Raw genomic sequence first — 13,276 nt, forward strand, 5'->3', positions numbered from 1 at the left:
CCAACAACCATGATGACCCATTTCATGCACCCTGGGAATACAGGCAAAGAAATCCAAAACACTAATTTGAAAGTATGTATGCACCTCTATGTTCATTGCAGCATTATTCACAATAACCTAGATTTGGAAGCAGTACAAGTGCCCATCAGTAGATGAGTGGATAAAAAAGCTGTGGTACATTTACACAATGTAGTACTACTCGGCCATAAAAAAGAAGGAAATCTTACCTTCTGCAACAGCCTGGATGGATCTGGAGAGTATTCTGCTAAGTGAAATGAACCAGTCAGAGGAAGACAAGTAACATCTGATTTCACTTACATGTGAATCTAATGAACCACAACCAAAAGTTAGAAACAAACTCATAGGTAAAAAGAATAGACGGAAAGCTATCAGCGAGGAGGAGGTTAGGTGGGCTGAGTGAAAAGGTGAAGGGATTACGGAAAAAACAAACTAACAGGCAAAAAAGAAGTTGTTTTTGACTTAGCCCAAAGCTGCATGTAGCATAACTTCCAAAGTTCTGCTTGTCTCATAATAATTTGTTACTCAAACTTTCACAGGTCAGAAGTTACTGTAAAGAAGGTCATATGCCAGTAGCCAATGTAGTTTTTCTTTTAAAAAATCCCTATGGTATAAGATAATTTTGCTTGTATGATAAGCTACAGTACTTATCTTATTTGATTTTGGAAGTTGGGTCTGCAGTACTATAGTCCGAACAAATGTTTTATTTTATTTTTATTATTACTATTTTTAATTCTCACCTGAAGATATGTTTTCTTATTGACTTTAGAGAGAGAGGAAGACAGAGAAACATTAATGTGGGAAAGAAACACCACTCAGTTGCCTCCCATACTTGCCCCGACAGGGGATCAAACCTGCTACTTAGGTATGCCCCCTGACCAGGAATCAAACCCGCAACCTTTTGGTGTATGGGAAGATGCTCCAATCAACTGAGCCACCCAGCCAGGGCCGGGAAATTGTTTTAAATGCTTTGTCTTTTGTAAATTACTGACCACACACACACACACACACACACACACACACGAATATGGCTTTAGGAAGATCAGAAAAGGGGATGAGATTTACAAAAAAGGAGCCATTGAGAATGTTGGGATAGAGCGCCAGAGAAGAGAGGCCCATGAGGAGGAAGGCAGAGTTGGGTGGATAAATCAAAAGAATATTCCTAGGTTAAAGCAGACAGTTGTTTAACATTACCTTCTGATTTAACCGATGTTACAAGAAAGGATTGAAGAGGTAAAAAAAATTAAATAACTTTCCAAAAGCCTCTGGGGGCTTTGCCAAGATAGCACGAGAAAGCAGGGGTGAGGGACAACTGCTGGAAGCCAAGGAGACAAGAAGACAACCTGGAAGTCAGGGCTGGAGTGGAAATGAGAGCAGAGTGGGAGGGCCAGGCGGTGGCAGGCACAGCTTTTCTCTGGTGCGCGATGTGGATGAGGCAGAGGTTTGGCAGTTGGAAGAGAGAGGAAGTCACTGTAGAGTGCTGAGAAAAAGGTTTGCTGGGTTCAGAGATCAAACGCCAGCTTTCAGAGTCAGTTCTGTCTCCCAGGGAAATGCTGCTTTTGCCACTTCTGTTGCTTGCGGTTCTCATCCCAGGTGGTGACAATGAGCCAGGTAAGAACAGCTCTGGCCTGTCTCGGTGTGGGGGTCGGGGTCTGGGTAAAAGCATGCTGTCCATGTCCATATATTGTACGTGTCTGGGCCATGTGTCCCCAGCCTTTCCTTCCATTCTGGGGTTGGGGATGGAGCCCGAGGCCCTGGCACAAGCAAATGTCTCAGGCATTTTGTTGTTCAGACTCTGGGTTCTTTTTCTCTGGACCTTTCTAGTTTTCATTTCCCCCCGACCACCCCCACCCCGGCCATTTCCTCCTGGTTTCCTCTTTTTTTCTTCACTTTTCTTATCCTTTTACTACCCACAGCTTTCCAGGGGCCAACCACTTTCCACCTCAACCAGATATCGTCCTTTGCCAACAGCACCTGGGCACAAAACCAGGGCTCCGGCTGGCTGGGCGATTTGCAGATTCATGGCTGGGACAGCGAGTCGGGTACTGCCATTTTCCTGAAGCCTTGGTCCAAGGGCAACTTGAGTGACGAGGAGGTGACTGAGCTGGTGGAGATCTTCCGAGTCTATTTGATCGGATTCCTCCGGGTCATACAGGATCACGTCAGTGAATTCCAGCTGACATGTGAGTGCCGTCCTCTGGAGAGATTATCAGTGATTTCTCTCTCTCTCTTGTTTAGGCACCACACCCCTGGGTCTTTCTCTCCTTCTCCCCAGTTTATCCAACTTCTCTAGACTTGTCTTCCACTGGACTCCATATCTCCACAAACTATTGCAGCTCCTTCCTGTTTCCCGCACCCTTGTCTGATAACGATCCCCCTTTGGAACCATCATCTGGTATGTTTTTGTTTAACTTTTGTTCACTTGAACCCCACGCAAGAAGCCCTCATCTTGTCTACTCTGTGCCTGAGAACACTAACGTGTGAGTTCCTTCTTTCTTCAATCCATCCCCTCAAGCATTTCCTTCCTGCCGGATCCCTCCTCTCAGTGTAATGCTCCCATTCCTTCTGGAACGTTGTGCCCTGACTTCACCACCCTGTTCCTCACAGTTCCCCTGTCTCCTCTCCCCTCCCTCCCGTATGTCATTACAACATCCCTTCTCCACTGTTTGTGACATGTGTACTTCTCCCCTATGCTCTTCCTTCTGAATAGTCTATGAATACAGTCAGACTCCACTTAATAACAGGGATAGGTTCTGAGAAATGTGTTAGGTCAGTGGTCGGCAAACTCATTAGTCAACAGAGCCAAATATCAACAGTACAACGATTGAAATTTCTTTTGAGAGCCAAATGTTTTAAACTTAAACTATATAGGTAGGTACATTGTTATTAACTTAACTAGAGGCCCAGTGCACAAAAATTTGTGCATGCGGGAGGAAGGGAGGGTCCCTCAGCCCGGCCTGTGCCCTCTCGCAGTCTGGGACCCCTCGGGAGATAACGACCTGCTGGCTTAGGCCTGCTCCCGGGTGGCAGAGGGCAGGCCCAATCCCTAGGTGCAGCTCCTGGTTGGGCTCAGACCAGGGCCAACTGGGGAGTTGGGGCGATGCCCCTGTCATGCACAGAGCAGGGCGGATCAGGAGGTTGCGATGCCACCCTCAGTCACGCTCAGGGTAGGGCCGATTGGGGGGTTGGGGCACCGCCCCCTGTCACACTCAAGGCAGGGTCGATGGGCAGGTTGCGGCACCACCCCCTGTCATGCACAGAGCAGGGCCCATCAGGGGGTTGGGGCGCCGCCACTGTCACACTCAGGGCAGGGCCGATGGGGAGGTTATGGCTCTACCCCGTCACACACAGAGCAGGGCCCGTGGGGGGGGGAGGGGGCGTTGGGGTGCTGCACCCTGTCACACACAGAGCCGCAGGGTGATCAGGGGGTTGGGGAGCTCCCCCCTATCAGGCACAGAGCAGGGCTGATCAGGGGGTTGGGGTGCCTTCCCCTGTCACGAACAGAGCAGGGCCGATAGGGAGGTTGTGGCCCCACCCCCTGTCACACACAGAGCCGCAGGGCGATCAGGGGGTTTGGGCGCTGACCCCTGTCACGCTGTTCCCAGTGCCGGGGGGCCTCGCGGTTCTGCTGATCCTGGTGCTGGGAGGCATATTACCCTTTTACTATATAGGATAGAGGCCTGGTGCACGGGTGGGTGCTGTCTGATTTGCCCTGAAGGGTGTCCCAGATCAGGGTGGGGGTTCCCACTTGGGTGCCTGGCCAGCCTGGGTGAGGGGCTGATGGCTGTTTGCTGCTGGTCACACACCTTTCAGGGTGGGGGTCCCCACTGGGGTGCCTGGCCAGTCTGGGTGAGGGGCTGAGGGCTGTTTTCAGGCTGGCGGGTGACTGAAGCTCCCAACCACTCCTTTTTTTCTTTTTTTTTTATTCTGAGGCAGCCTTAGCTCTGAGGCTTGGTTCCAGCTCTTAGGCCTCCGCTGCTGAAAGCAGGTTTCTGGCCTTTGTTTACCTTCTGTATTTGAAACAATGTTGCGATCCTGCTGGCTGAAGCCTGCTGACTAAAGCAGGTTTCTTGGGTTTTGTTTAGCTTCTATATTTGTAACATAGTTGCTTAGAGTTGCAGCTCAGAGGCTGGCAGCAGCAGGCAGGGAACGTTGGAGTCCTCCGTCACTAAATCAAGCAAACCTCATGTTCACTTTAAGCTGCCTGGCTGCCGGCCGCCATCTTGGCTGGCAGTTAATTTGCATATTGCCCTGATTAGCCAATGGGAAGGGTAGCGGTCGTACGCTAATTACCATGTTTCTCTTTTATTAGATAGGATTAGGGTACTCGTAAGCTGGCCTTTGCTAAAAACATCCTCAATCTGATTGAGGTACATTCACTGAGGTTGACCCCTTCCAACTCTCCCATCCACACTCCTCTTGTATACTTGTTTCATCTACCTCCTTTCGTTCATCCTCTCTTTATGTCCAAACTATCTCAACATACCTTTCTCAATCCTCGACACTACATCTTCTTTCACTCCACAACGTTCCCTAAAATTAACTTAATAAACTTTACTTAAAGTTTTAAGTCAACTTCACACTGTACGTGCACCCCCGCATGTGGTATTTTGTGGAAGAACCACACTCAAGGGGCCAAAGAGCCGCATGTGGCTCGTGAGCCACGGTTTGCCGACCACTGTGTTAGGTTCTTAACAATGCCTAGGTCCTGACAATTTCATTCTTGTGCAAACATCATAGACTCCATTCACACAAACCTAGATGGGATAGCCTACCACACACCTCGGCTATATGGTATATGCTGCTGTCTCTAGGCTACAATTCTGTACACCACATTACTGTACAGAAAACATGAGATTAAACCAAGCACTAGAGAAAATGATGCAATCAAGAGATGCAGTAAACCTGAGACGTATGACGCTGTTGCTGGTATAACATGGCATACTGTTATAGCAGACTTCTTTTTCTTATAAGGAGAAAAAGCACACTCTAAAATAACAATCACTAGTATAATAAATACAGGAACCAGTAACATTTATTATTATGTACTGTACATATTGTGTTGCTATACTTTTACAGAAATGGCAACACAGTTTGTGTAAAACACATGAGTAATGCATTGTGCTAGGATGGTATGTTGGCTCTGGTGTCACTAGGCAATAGGAAATTTTCAGCTCCATTATAGTCTTACTAGTGGCCTGGTGCAACAAAATTTGTGCACGGGGTGGTCGGGGTGTATGTCCTTCAGCCCAGCCTGCACCCACTCGCAATCTGGTAACACTGGCTCCTAACCGCTCACCTGCCTGCCTGATTGCCCCTAACCACTCTGCCTGCCAGCCTGCTCACCCCCAACTGCCCCTCACCCCCCGCTGGCCTGATTGCCCCCAACTGCTCCCCCCCCCCCCGCTGTCCTGCTCATTCCCAACTGCCCCCCCCCACCTGATCACCCCCAACTGCCCTCCCCTCCTGTCCTGATTGCCCCTAACCACCTCTGCCTCAGCCTCGCCACCATGGCTTTGTCCGGAAGGTCTCTTGGTCTAATTAGCATATTACCCTTTTATTAGTATAGATGGGACCACCCTCATATATGTGGTTCGTGGTTGGCTGGAAAGTGGTTATGCTGCATATGACTGTCCTGAACTGGTTGTTGGCTCATCATCTTACACCTCGGACCTTTCTCCCCACCCGTATGAAATACTCTAGGCCCTTTCTCCATCCCTTTCCTTCTTGTTGGCTTTTAAATGGATTTTCCTCTGTTTTTCTCCTCTCCAGATCCCTTTGAGATCCAGGGCACAGCAGGCTGCGAGCTGCGAGCCGGGGAGGCCACAGTCAGCTTCCTGCGGGGAGCGCTAGGGGGAATGGACTTCATGAGCCTCCAGAATGGGACGTGTGTGCCTGCTGCGGAGGCCGGCAGCCGCGCCCAGTGGTTCTGCACACTTTACACGCAGTACCAGGGCATCTCTGACATCATCGGGAATCTCCTCTATCACACCTGCCCCCGGTATCTCTGGAGCGTCCTGGAAGCAGGGAAGGCAGAGCTGCAACGGCAAGGTTAGTTCTCTCTCTCCAGGTTCCCTGTTGCATGTCCCACCACCACTCTACCTGCCAGTAGGAGGTAGGAGACAGGGGCTTACTCAGTAAATTATTTGGTTTCCTGAAGAGCAGAAGGGGTTGCTCTCCAAACTGGTGGGTTTCGGAGTCCCTAGGTTCTAGATGAGAGTCATAATCTGACACTGTCCCTGCTCCTTCCTGCCCCAGTGAAGCCCGAGGCCTGGCTGTCCAGTGGCCCCCCTCCTGGCCCTGGCCGTCTGCTGCTGGTGTGCCACGTCTCAGGATTCTACCCCAAACCTGTGTGGGTGAGGTGGATGCGGGGGCAGCAGGAGCAGCCGGGCGCTCAGCAAGGGGACGTCCTGCCCAATGCTGACGGGACGTGGTATCTCCGAGTGACACTGGACGTGGCGGCTGGGGAGGCAGCTGGCCTGACCTGCCGAGTGAGACACAGCAGCCTTGGAGGCCAGGACATCCTCCTCTACTGGGGTGAGAACTAGGGCCCCGCGGGGAGGGGATGGTCCTCAAACACAGAGAGAAAGGCTGGCAAAGTGGTGAGATTTAATGAGTGAGAGAGAGAGAGCGCGAGAGGGTTGGGGGGGGGGTGCGGGGGAGGGAGGAAAACAGAGAGAGAGAGAGGCCTGTGGCAGTGGTTTTCAACCGGTGTGCCATGGCAATTTGTAAAACATGCAACACCTGACCATATAGTCAGGGGCTGTGACTTCTTTTCCCAGACTGTTAGAAAGAAAATGACCACAGCTACCCTGGCTGGCATAGTTCAGAGGTTAGAGTGTCTGCCCATGCCCTGAAGGGTCACAGGTTTGATTCCTGGTCAAGGGCATATACCCGGGTTGCAGGTTCATCCCACGCCCCTTCTCTTCCTCCCACTCCCCAGTTGGGGCAGGTGCAAGAGGCAACCGATCCATGTGTCTCTCTCACATCATTGTTTCTCTCTCCTCCTCCCTCCCTTCCACTCTCTTTAAAAATCAATGGAAAAAATATCCTCAGGTGAGGATTAATTTAAAAAAAAATGACAATAGCCAACACAACAATAGATGTCTAGTGTGAATGAATGAAAATTATACCGATTTGGGGGGGGGGGTCAGATTGGCAAAAATATATATTTTGGGGGGTGCTGTATAATTTTAGTCATTAGTTTCTGTGTGCCATGAGATGAAAAAGATAGATAGAAAATTGTTGACCCAGGGTGTAAAATAGGTAAGAATGATAGACCTATATAGTATTGGGTACAGTGGGGCAAGAAGATGAGATGGAAGATAGATATGGGCACATTTTGTCAGAAAATATGAGAGAGGGAGTTGTACATGTCCACATATCAGAAGCAGGGGAATGTCGGTGACCCTCAGGCAGCAAAGGGAGGGCCGGCGAATCGGAGGATGGGTTTGGAAGTGACATCTTTGTATATCTCCCGTTGCCAGGAAATTCTACCTCCCTCACTGTGATACTGTTGGCAGTGATACTGCCCACCTTGATTCTTTTGATATGTCTTGCTTTATGGTTTTGGAGGCGCTGGTAAGTTTTAAAAAATCTTTCTTTTCTGTTACCCTCCCACTCTTTCATATTACGTTAGCCTCAATCTTTCCACAAGACTTTTTGCCCTTTCTCCCAAATTCCCATCTTTTGTAATGTAAATCTATTTTTTTTAATTGTGGTAAAATATACATGACACAAAACTTATTATCTTAGTTACTTTTAAATGCATAGTTTGGTAATAGTAATTACACAACCAATCTCTAGAACTCTTTTTCATCTAGAAAAACTAAAACTCTACATTCTCTGAACAACATCTTGGTATCTCCTGGCCCTTTAGGCCCAGACACCCAACATTTTACTTCTTTTCTAAATCAATTTGACTACTTTAGACACCTCATATAAGTGGAATCATGAATATTGGTCTTTTTATGACTGGATTATTTCATTTAGCCTAATGTACTCATGATTCATCCAGGTTGTAGCATGTGTCAGAATTTCTTTCCTTTTTAGGGAAGGCTGAATAATATTCCACTGCATTTATATAACATATTTGTTTACCCATTTAATGGACACTTGGGTTGATCCTACCTCTTGGCTATTGCGCATAATGCTACTATGAAATAGGTGTGCAAATATCTCATATGTAGAGCTAAAATCTCTTGTGTTCTTAACAGGTCATATCAGAATATCCCATGAGATGTTATCATGTCTCCTTGTACCATTTGGAATAAGGACTCAGACGACAAGAAGCTCAAGTTGTCAGCCCAGCAGTCAACCTCATCATCTTTAATCAAAGAATTATCATATTTGCCGAAACCGGTTTGGCTCAGTGGATAGAGCGTCGGCCTGCGGACTGAAAGGTCCCAGGTTCGATTCGGGTCAAGGGCATGTACCTGGGTTGCGGGCATATCCCCAGTAGGAGATGTGCAGGAGGCAGCCGATCGATGTTTCTCTCTCATCGATGTTTCTGACTCTCTATCTCTCTCCCTTCCTCTCTGTGAAAAATCAATAAAATATATTTTTAAAAAAAGAATTATCATATTTGATCAACTCAGAGTTCCCATAGGTTGTGAGATACATCATAATTTATACACTAACAGAAAAATCATTAAGAACTCTGCATTTATTATATGATAGTATCAATAGTAGGCTCCATCCAGGTTTAATAAATGTGAGATGTGAGAAAGGATGTATCCTGGAATAAATAAAATAAAGTACAGACGGTCCTCGACTTACATTTTGTTTTTGTTTTTTACTTTCTAGTGGAGAAAGCAATACACATTTAGTAGAAATAGTACTTGAATTTTGCTTTTTTTTCCCCTGAGCTAGTAATATGCATATGATATTCTCTTGTGACCTGGGGCAGTGGCAGTGAGCCTAGCTCCCAGGCAGCCACCAGAGCAGGAGGATAAACAACCAATACTCCACAATGTGTTTATAAGACGATTGTGCCCAAGGGTAGGCGTATGTATGTGTTTTGAGCATGTTTAAGGTAGGCTAGGCTAAGTTATGATATTCAGTAGGTTATTTGTATTAAATCTCCTTTTGTTATTTTTAGTTGATATTCTAGATTTTCCTCTTATTAAGATCATGTTCTCCTTGTTTCTGCCCCTGAACCCCTCTGGAAAAAACCACGCGTGCCCACACTATCACTAGAGTTTACCCACTGAGATTCATCAGAATAGGACCCTGCTCCTCATTTTTCAGTGAGGACGAATGAGAGGTAGGAGGTGTGAGGGATGATGGTGCAAGAGGCTGTTAAATGGCCAGGTAACAATCAAGAGGGCTTTTCTTGCCTTCAGGGACTTTGAGATCTGTGGGATATCAATTCAATTTGACCTTTGATTTACATTTACATTTATTCCTTTTTTTGCTCATTACATAGTTTTCTCGAAACACCCTTAAAAACAATCCAAATTCATTTGAATAAAACAGCAGCAGGAGGGAAGTGGAGAGAACTTGAGTATCTTTTTTATAGAGCTTAAGTAGGAAGCTTAAAAAGGAAGTCAGAGCAAGCAGAACTTGAGTAGTAGTTAGGGGACCCGGGAGCAGGTCCCCCACATGGAAACTTTAGGACAATATTGACTTCAGGATTTGCAAAGGGTAAAAAAAGGCTGAAAATAAAGTTTCCTCCTCTCTCAATTAGAATAGCCGGTTACTTCTCCAGAATGCATTAAACTCCACCCTATCTGATAGAGTAGGCATGTTGTTGTATGCTTGACTGCGCCCTCAGCTGCAATCTAGGAATTGATGTCTTTCTTGGAGTGTAGACTGTGAGTTACTACCATGCGGGGGTCCAGCCCCTGCAGTTCCCAAAGGTGTGGGCGGAGTCGGCGAAGAATGATTTACACGAGACAGCGTTCAGATGATCAGCATAGCTCTCTTTATTCTCCGTGGATCTTCCCTGTGCCTGGCTGAGGCCACAGAGAGAGATCCAGAGGCAAGCTAAGCCTTTATGTTATAGTCAGAGGTAAATAAGTTAGTGGTTACCATAGTTATACTGTTCTTGTGAGTTTCACTTGTTTTGGCAGCACTTCCTGCACTTCCCTCAGCCCATTAGCTTCCCAGATAAGATCTAGGGAACATTATAAGGTTAAGCCTAATTATCCTAAGAGGACTGTGGGTTTACCAGGGCTTTTCTTACTATGTAGGCCCTGGATTCCAACTTTTGTCTCGGTCTAATGATTCTGTGGATGGTTCTGCTCACCCTCTCTTCTCCTCAGGCACCATTTTTGGAATTAGCAGATGCCTGTAGGTGAAGAAAATGTGGTTCCAAATGCAGGCGTGGTTCCATCTCTCAGAACTTCTTACCTTTACTGGATTAAGGCACTCAAATTCCTTAGCATCTTGGCAGTTCTCAGATGTCCTCACACAAATGAAATTTTTCAAAATCTATTTTTACTAGTTGTTCACAGCCAGCCACTTTCCCCTTAAACAATCTAATCTATCAATGTTAGAATTAAAATTTAGTGTAATTTTAAAAAAACAATAAAATTGGTTAAGATCATTGAAAGGGCGAGGGATATGCCCTCCATCTTGCCCTGTACCCTCCATGTTGGGGCAGCCACCATGTGCTCAGGAGAGTACCTTCTTCCCGGAAGCCCAGGCCCCTGCTGGCCACGCCCGGTATTTCTTTAAACTAACCAATGACAATCAAGGGACGTGCGCGCCATAGAGATGACCACATCCTGTGTAAGAAGATCTGACTTGCGCCTGGCCGATCGGCAGGGCCCACAGTCAGCTCCCCTCCCCTCACTCCACCCCCTATTAAAACCCTGATTTTCCCACGGCGACTTCACTCTGCTTCCGGTAGCTGCGTCGGCCAGGAGGCGGAGCCGAGCTAGCTCAATAAAGGACCCTCTGCTTTTGCATCAGACTGGCCGGCTCCCTGGTGTGGTTTTCTTGGGGATCTTGAAATCTTGGCATAACAATCATGACCTTGCAAGTTTAAAATTTATTCAGTAATGAATGGTGGAAACATTAACCTGTGACTTTAGTGCATTTAGGCATCAGTACAAGGGAGACATTTATTTTCTTAAGTCACAGAGATCATATGTGATGATAGTGCTGATGATAATGGTGGTGGTGGTTGTGGTTGTAATGATTCTAGTACTAGGAGATAATAATTTTTTAATGTTTCTTGTGTGTGTGTGTGTGTGTGTGTGTGTGTGTGTGTGTTTTCATACTCCTCATTCAGTTCTCATAATAACCCCATGAGAAAAGTGGTATAATTATTCTCATTTCACAGATGTGGATGATAGACAGAATCATAAAATTTATTCAAGTTATATCTACAAAGAGCCAGATAGCCTAATCATTCTCTTGTTTTATTTAATATTTTTCAGTGCCTTCTAAGGAAAAGAACTTAGAATATTTTTATACAGTATTAGGACAGGGGAAGAGATGGCTTTAGAGCTTGAAGCTGTGACTCAACGTGGAGAACTGATTTATAAAGAAAAGCTAGGGAAATGAATAAGCAGAGACACAAGTAGTCACCAACACGGGTAGGAGAAGAGGTGATAGCAGATCTTTGAAATCTTAGTAAAACCCAGAATGTAAGATAGGTATATCTAAGTTTACACAAATATAAGAAATGGTGAATAAATTAACAAGTGTGGGAAAAAAGGACCCACTTTCCCTACATAAGAATTGCAACTAATCTATGTAGATGCTCTCCTTCCAGGAGGTGAAACTTGACTCACTCCCTTTGAGTTGGGATGGACTTAGTGTCTCACTTCCACTGAAGAGTGTGGAGAGGTAAAATAGTAACTTTACTGTTTTTAAAAAAAATCAACTGGCAGACACAACCTTAACCAAAAGATCAAGGATAAAATTGGCATTCATAAGTCATTTCCCTATCATGTGCCCCAGCTATGACATGAGAGATGCCATGACACAATGAGAAGGGCATGTCACCTCTGTGGTATTTCCCCCCTCAAACCCACAACCTCAAACTCATCATGACAAATGCATCAGACAAACCCAAAGTGAGAAAAATTCTATGTAATATCTGACCAGTACTCTTTGAAATGATCAAGGTCATGAAAGCAAGAACAGGCTGAGAAGCTATTCAGATCAGAAAAGACTAATACATAATGATAAATAAATGCAATGTAATAACCTGAATTGAAACTTTGAACAAGAAATAAAAATTAGTGAAAAACTTGGTGAAATCTGGAAAAAATATGTACTTTAGTTAATGATCATGCACCAATGTTCATTTCTTAATTTTGGCAAATTTGCCACAGTTACGTAAAATGTTAACTTTAGGGAAAACCAGGTAAAGGCATATGGAAACTCTATACTTATCATCAAACCTTTTCATTAAATCTAAAATTATTTTAAAATAAAGTCTTTAAATAAATAAAATCTTAAAATAAAATCTAAAAAAGGTCAGTGTTTTCTAAAGTATATAACCTGATAAGATCATCCACACACGTGTGAGTCTCGTAAAACAGTACTTACTCTGAGGGCATGCACTCTATAATATAAACTAAGAATAACTGAAAAAATTTGGAGTATGAACTTTTGGAATAAAAATTTAATTAGAAATAGGTGGAAACATGTTGACTTAATTGAAATGAAAAATATAAAGCCTGAAATTTAGTATTAAATCTATTATTCAAATATTTTGCCATTGGAAAACTTCATAAATCCACTGAAGTTTTTGTAATTGAAAACCTTCATAAGGCAGGAAATGGCAACTATTCTGACTGGAGATCATCAGAAAAGTGACATTTGGGTTAATAAAATCAGCCTTATGCAATGGCCACTCCATCTTCTGTTGTACTTTCCTAATAGTGCAGGGAATAAAGAAACAATAATCTTTAGCCATCTACACTAATAAAAGAGAAACATGCAAATTGATTGTACCTCTGCTACACCCACAAGCAACACCCACCAACCAATCAGGAGCAAGTATGCAAATTAACCCAACTAAGATGGCAGCGGCCATGGAGCTGGAGTGAGCAGGAGGCTTGGGTTGCCCCCGGCGATGGAGGAAGCCAAGCTTCCTGCCTGCCCTGGCTGGCCCTAAGCTCCACTCAAGGCTACAAAGTTTCAATTATAGAAGATAAATAAATCCCAGATACCTGCTTCCAGCCCACGGGCATGGCCAGCCTGAAAACGGCCATCAGACCCTCACTCAGGCTGGCCAGACACCCCAGCAGGGATTCCTACCTTGAAGGGGGTGTGGCCAGCCTGAAAACAGCCCTCA

At 45.4% G+C, this 13,276-nt stretch overlaps 1 protein-coding gene across 2 annotated transcripts; it reads left to right on the forward strand.

The window, feature by feature from the left end:
• Positions 1-977: 977 nt before the first annotated feature.
• On the forward strand, positions 978-8,387 carry LOC118673143 (T-cell surface glycoprotein CD1b-2-like). 2 transcript variants are annotated; one of them, XM_036343656.1, is made up of 7 exons: positions 978-1,629; positions 1,935-2,201; positions 2,294-2,413; positions 5,791-6,069; positions 6,277-6,555; positions 7,506-7,599; positions 8,235-8,387. In XM_036343656.1, the coding sequence occupies exons 1-7, from the start codon at positions 1,569-1,571 to the stop codon at positions 8,254-8,256; spliced, it is 1,122 nt and encodes a 373-aa protein (XP_036199549.1). In that variant the 5' UTR covers positions 978-1,568; the 3' UTR covers positions 8,257-8,387. The 2 variants fall into 2 exon arrangements, with proteins under 2 accessions (XP_036199549.1, XP_036199550.1); XM_036343657.1 differs by lacking the exon at positions 2,294-2,413 and having other exon boundaries at positions 982-1,629.
• The last annotated feature ends 4,889 nt before the right edge of the window (positions 8,388-13,276 follow it).

This window comes from Myotis myotis, unplaced genomic scaffold, assembly GCF_014108235.1.
Source record: "Myotis myotis isolate mMyoMyo1 unplaced genomic scaffold, mMyoMyo1.p scaffold_m19_p_18, whole genome shotgun sequence".
NCBI classification, from domain to species: Eukaryota; Metazoa; Chordata; class Mammalia; order Chiroptera; family Vespertilionidae; genus Myotis; species Myotis myotis.

What these genes read in the sequence shown, in the direction of transcription:
- LOC118673143 (XM_036343656.1), top strand. Translation starts at nt 1,569, where the DNA reads ATGCTGCTTTTGCCACTTCTGTTGCTTGCGGTTCTCATCCCAGGTGGT. An exon ending in CAGTGAATTCCAGCTGACAT is followed by an intron (nt 2,202 to 2,293) that starts GTGAGTGCCGTC and finishes CCTTCTCCCCAG; the next exon opens with TTTATCCAACTTCTCTAGAC. An exon ending in GGACATCCTCCTCTACTGGG is followed by an intron (nt 6,556 to 7,505) that starts GTGAGAACTAGG and finishes TCCCGTTGCCAG; the next exon opens with GAAATTCTACCTCCCTCACT.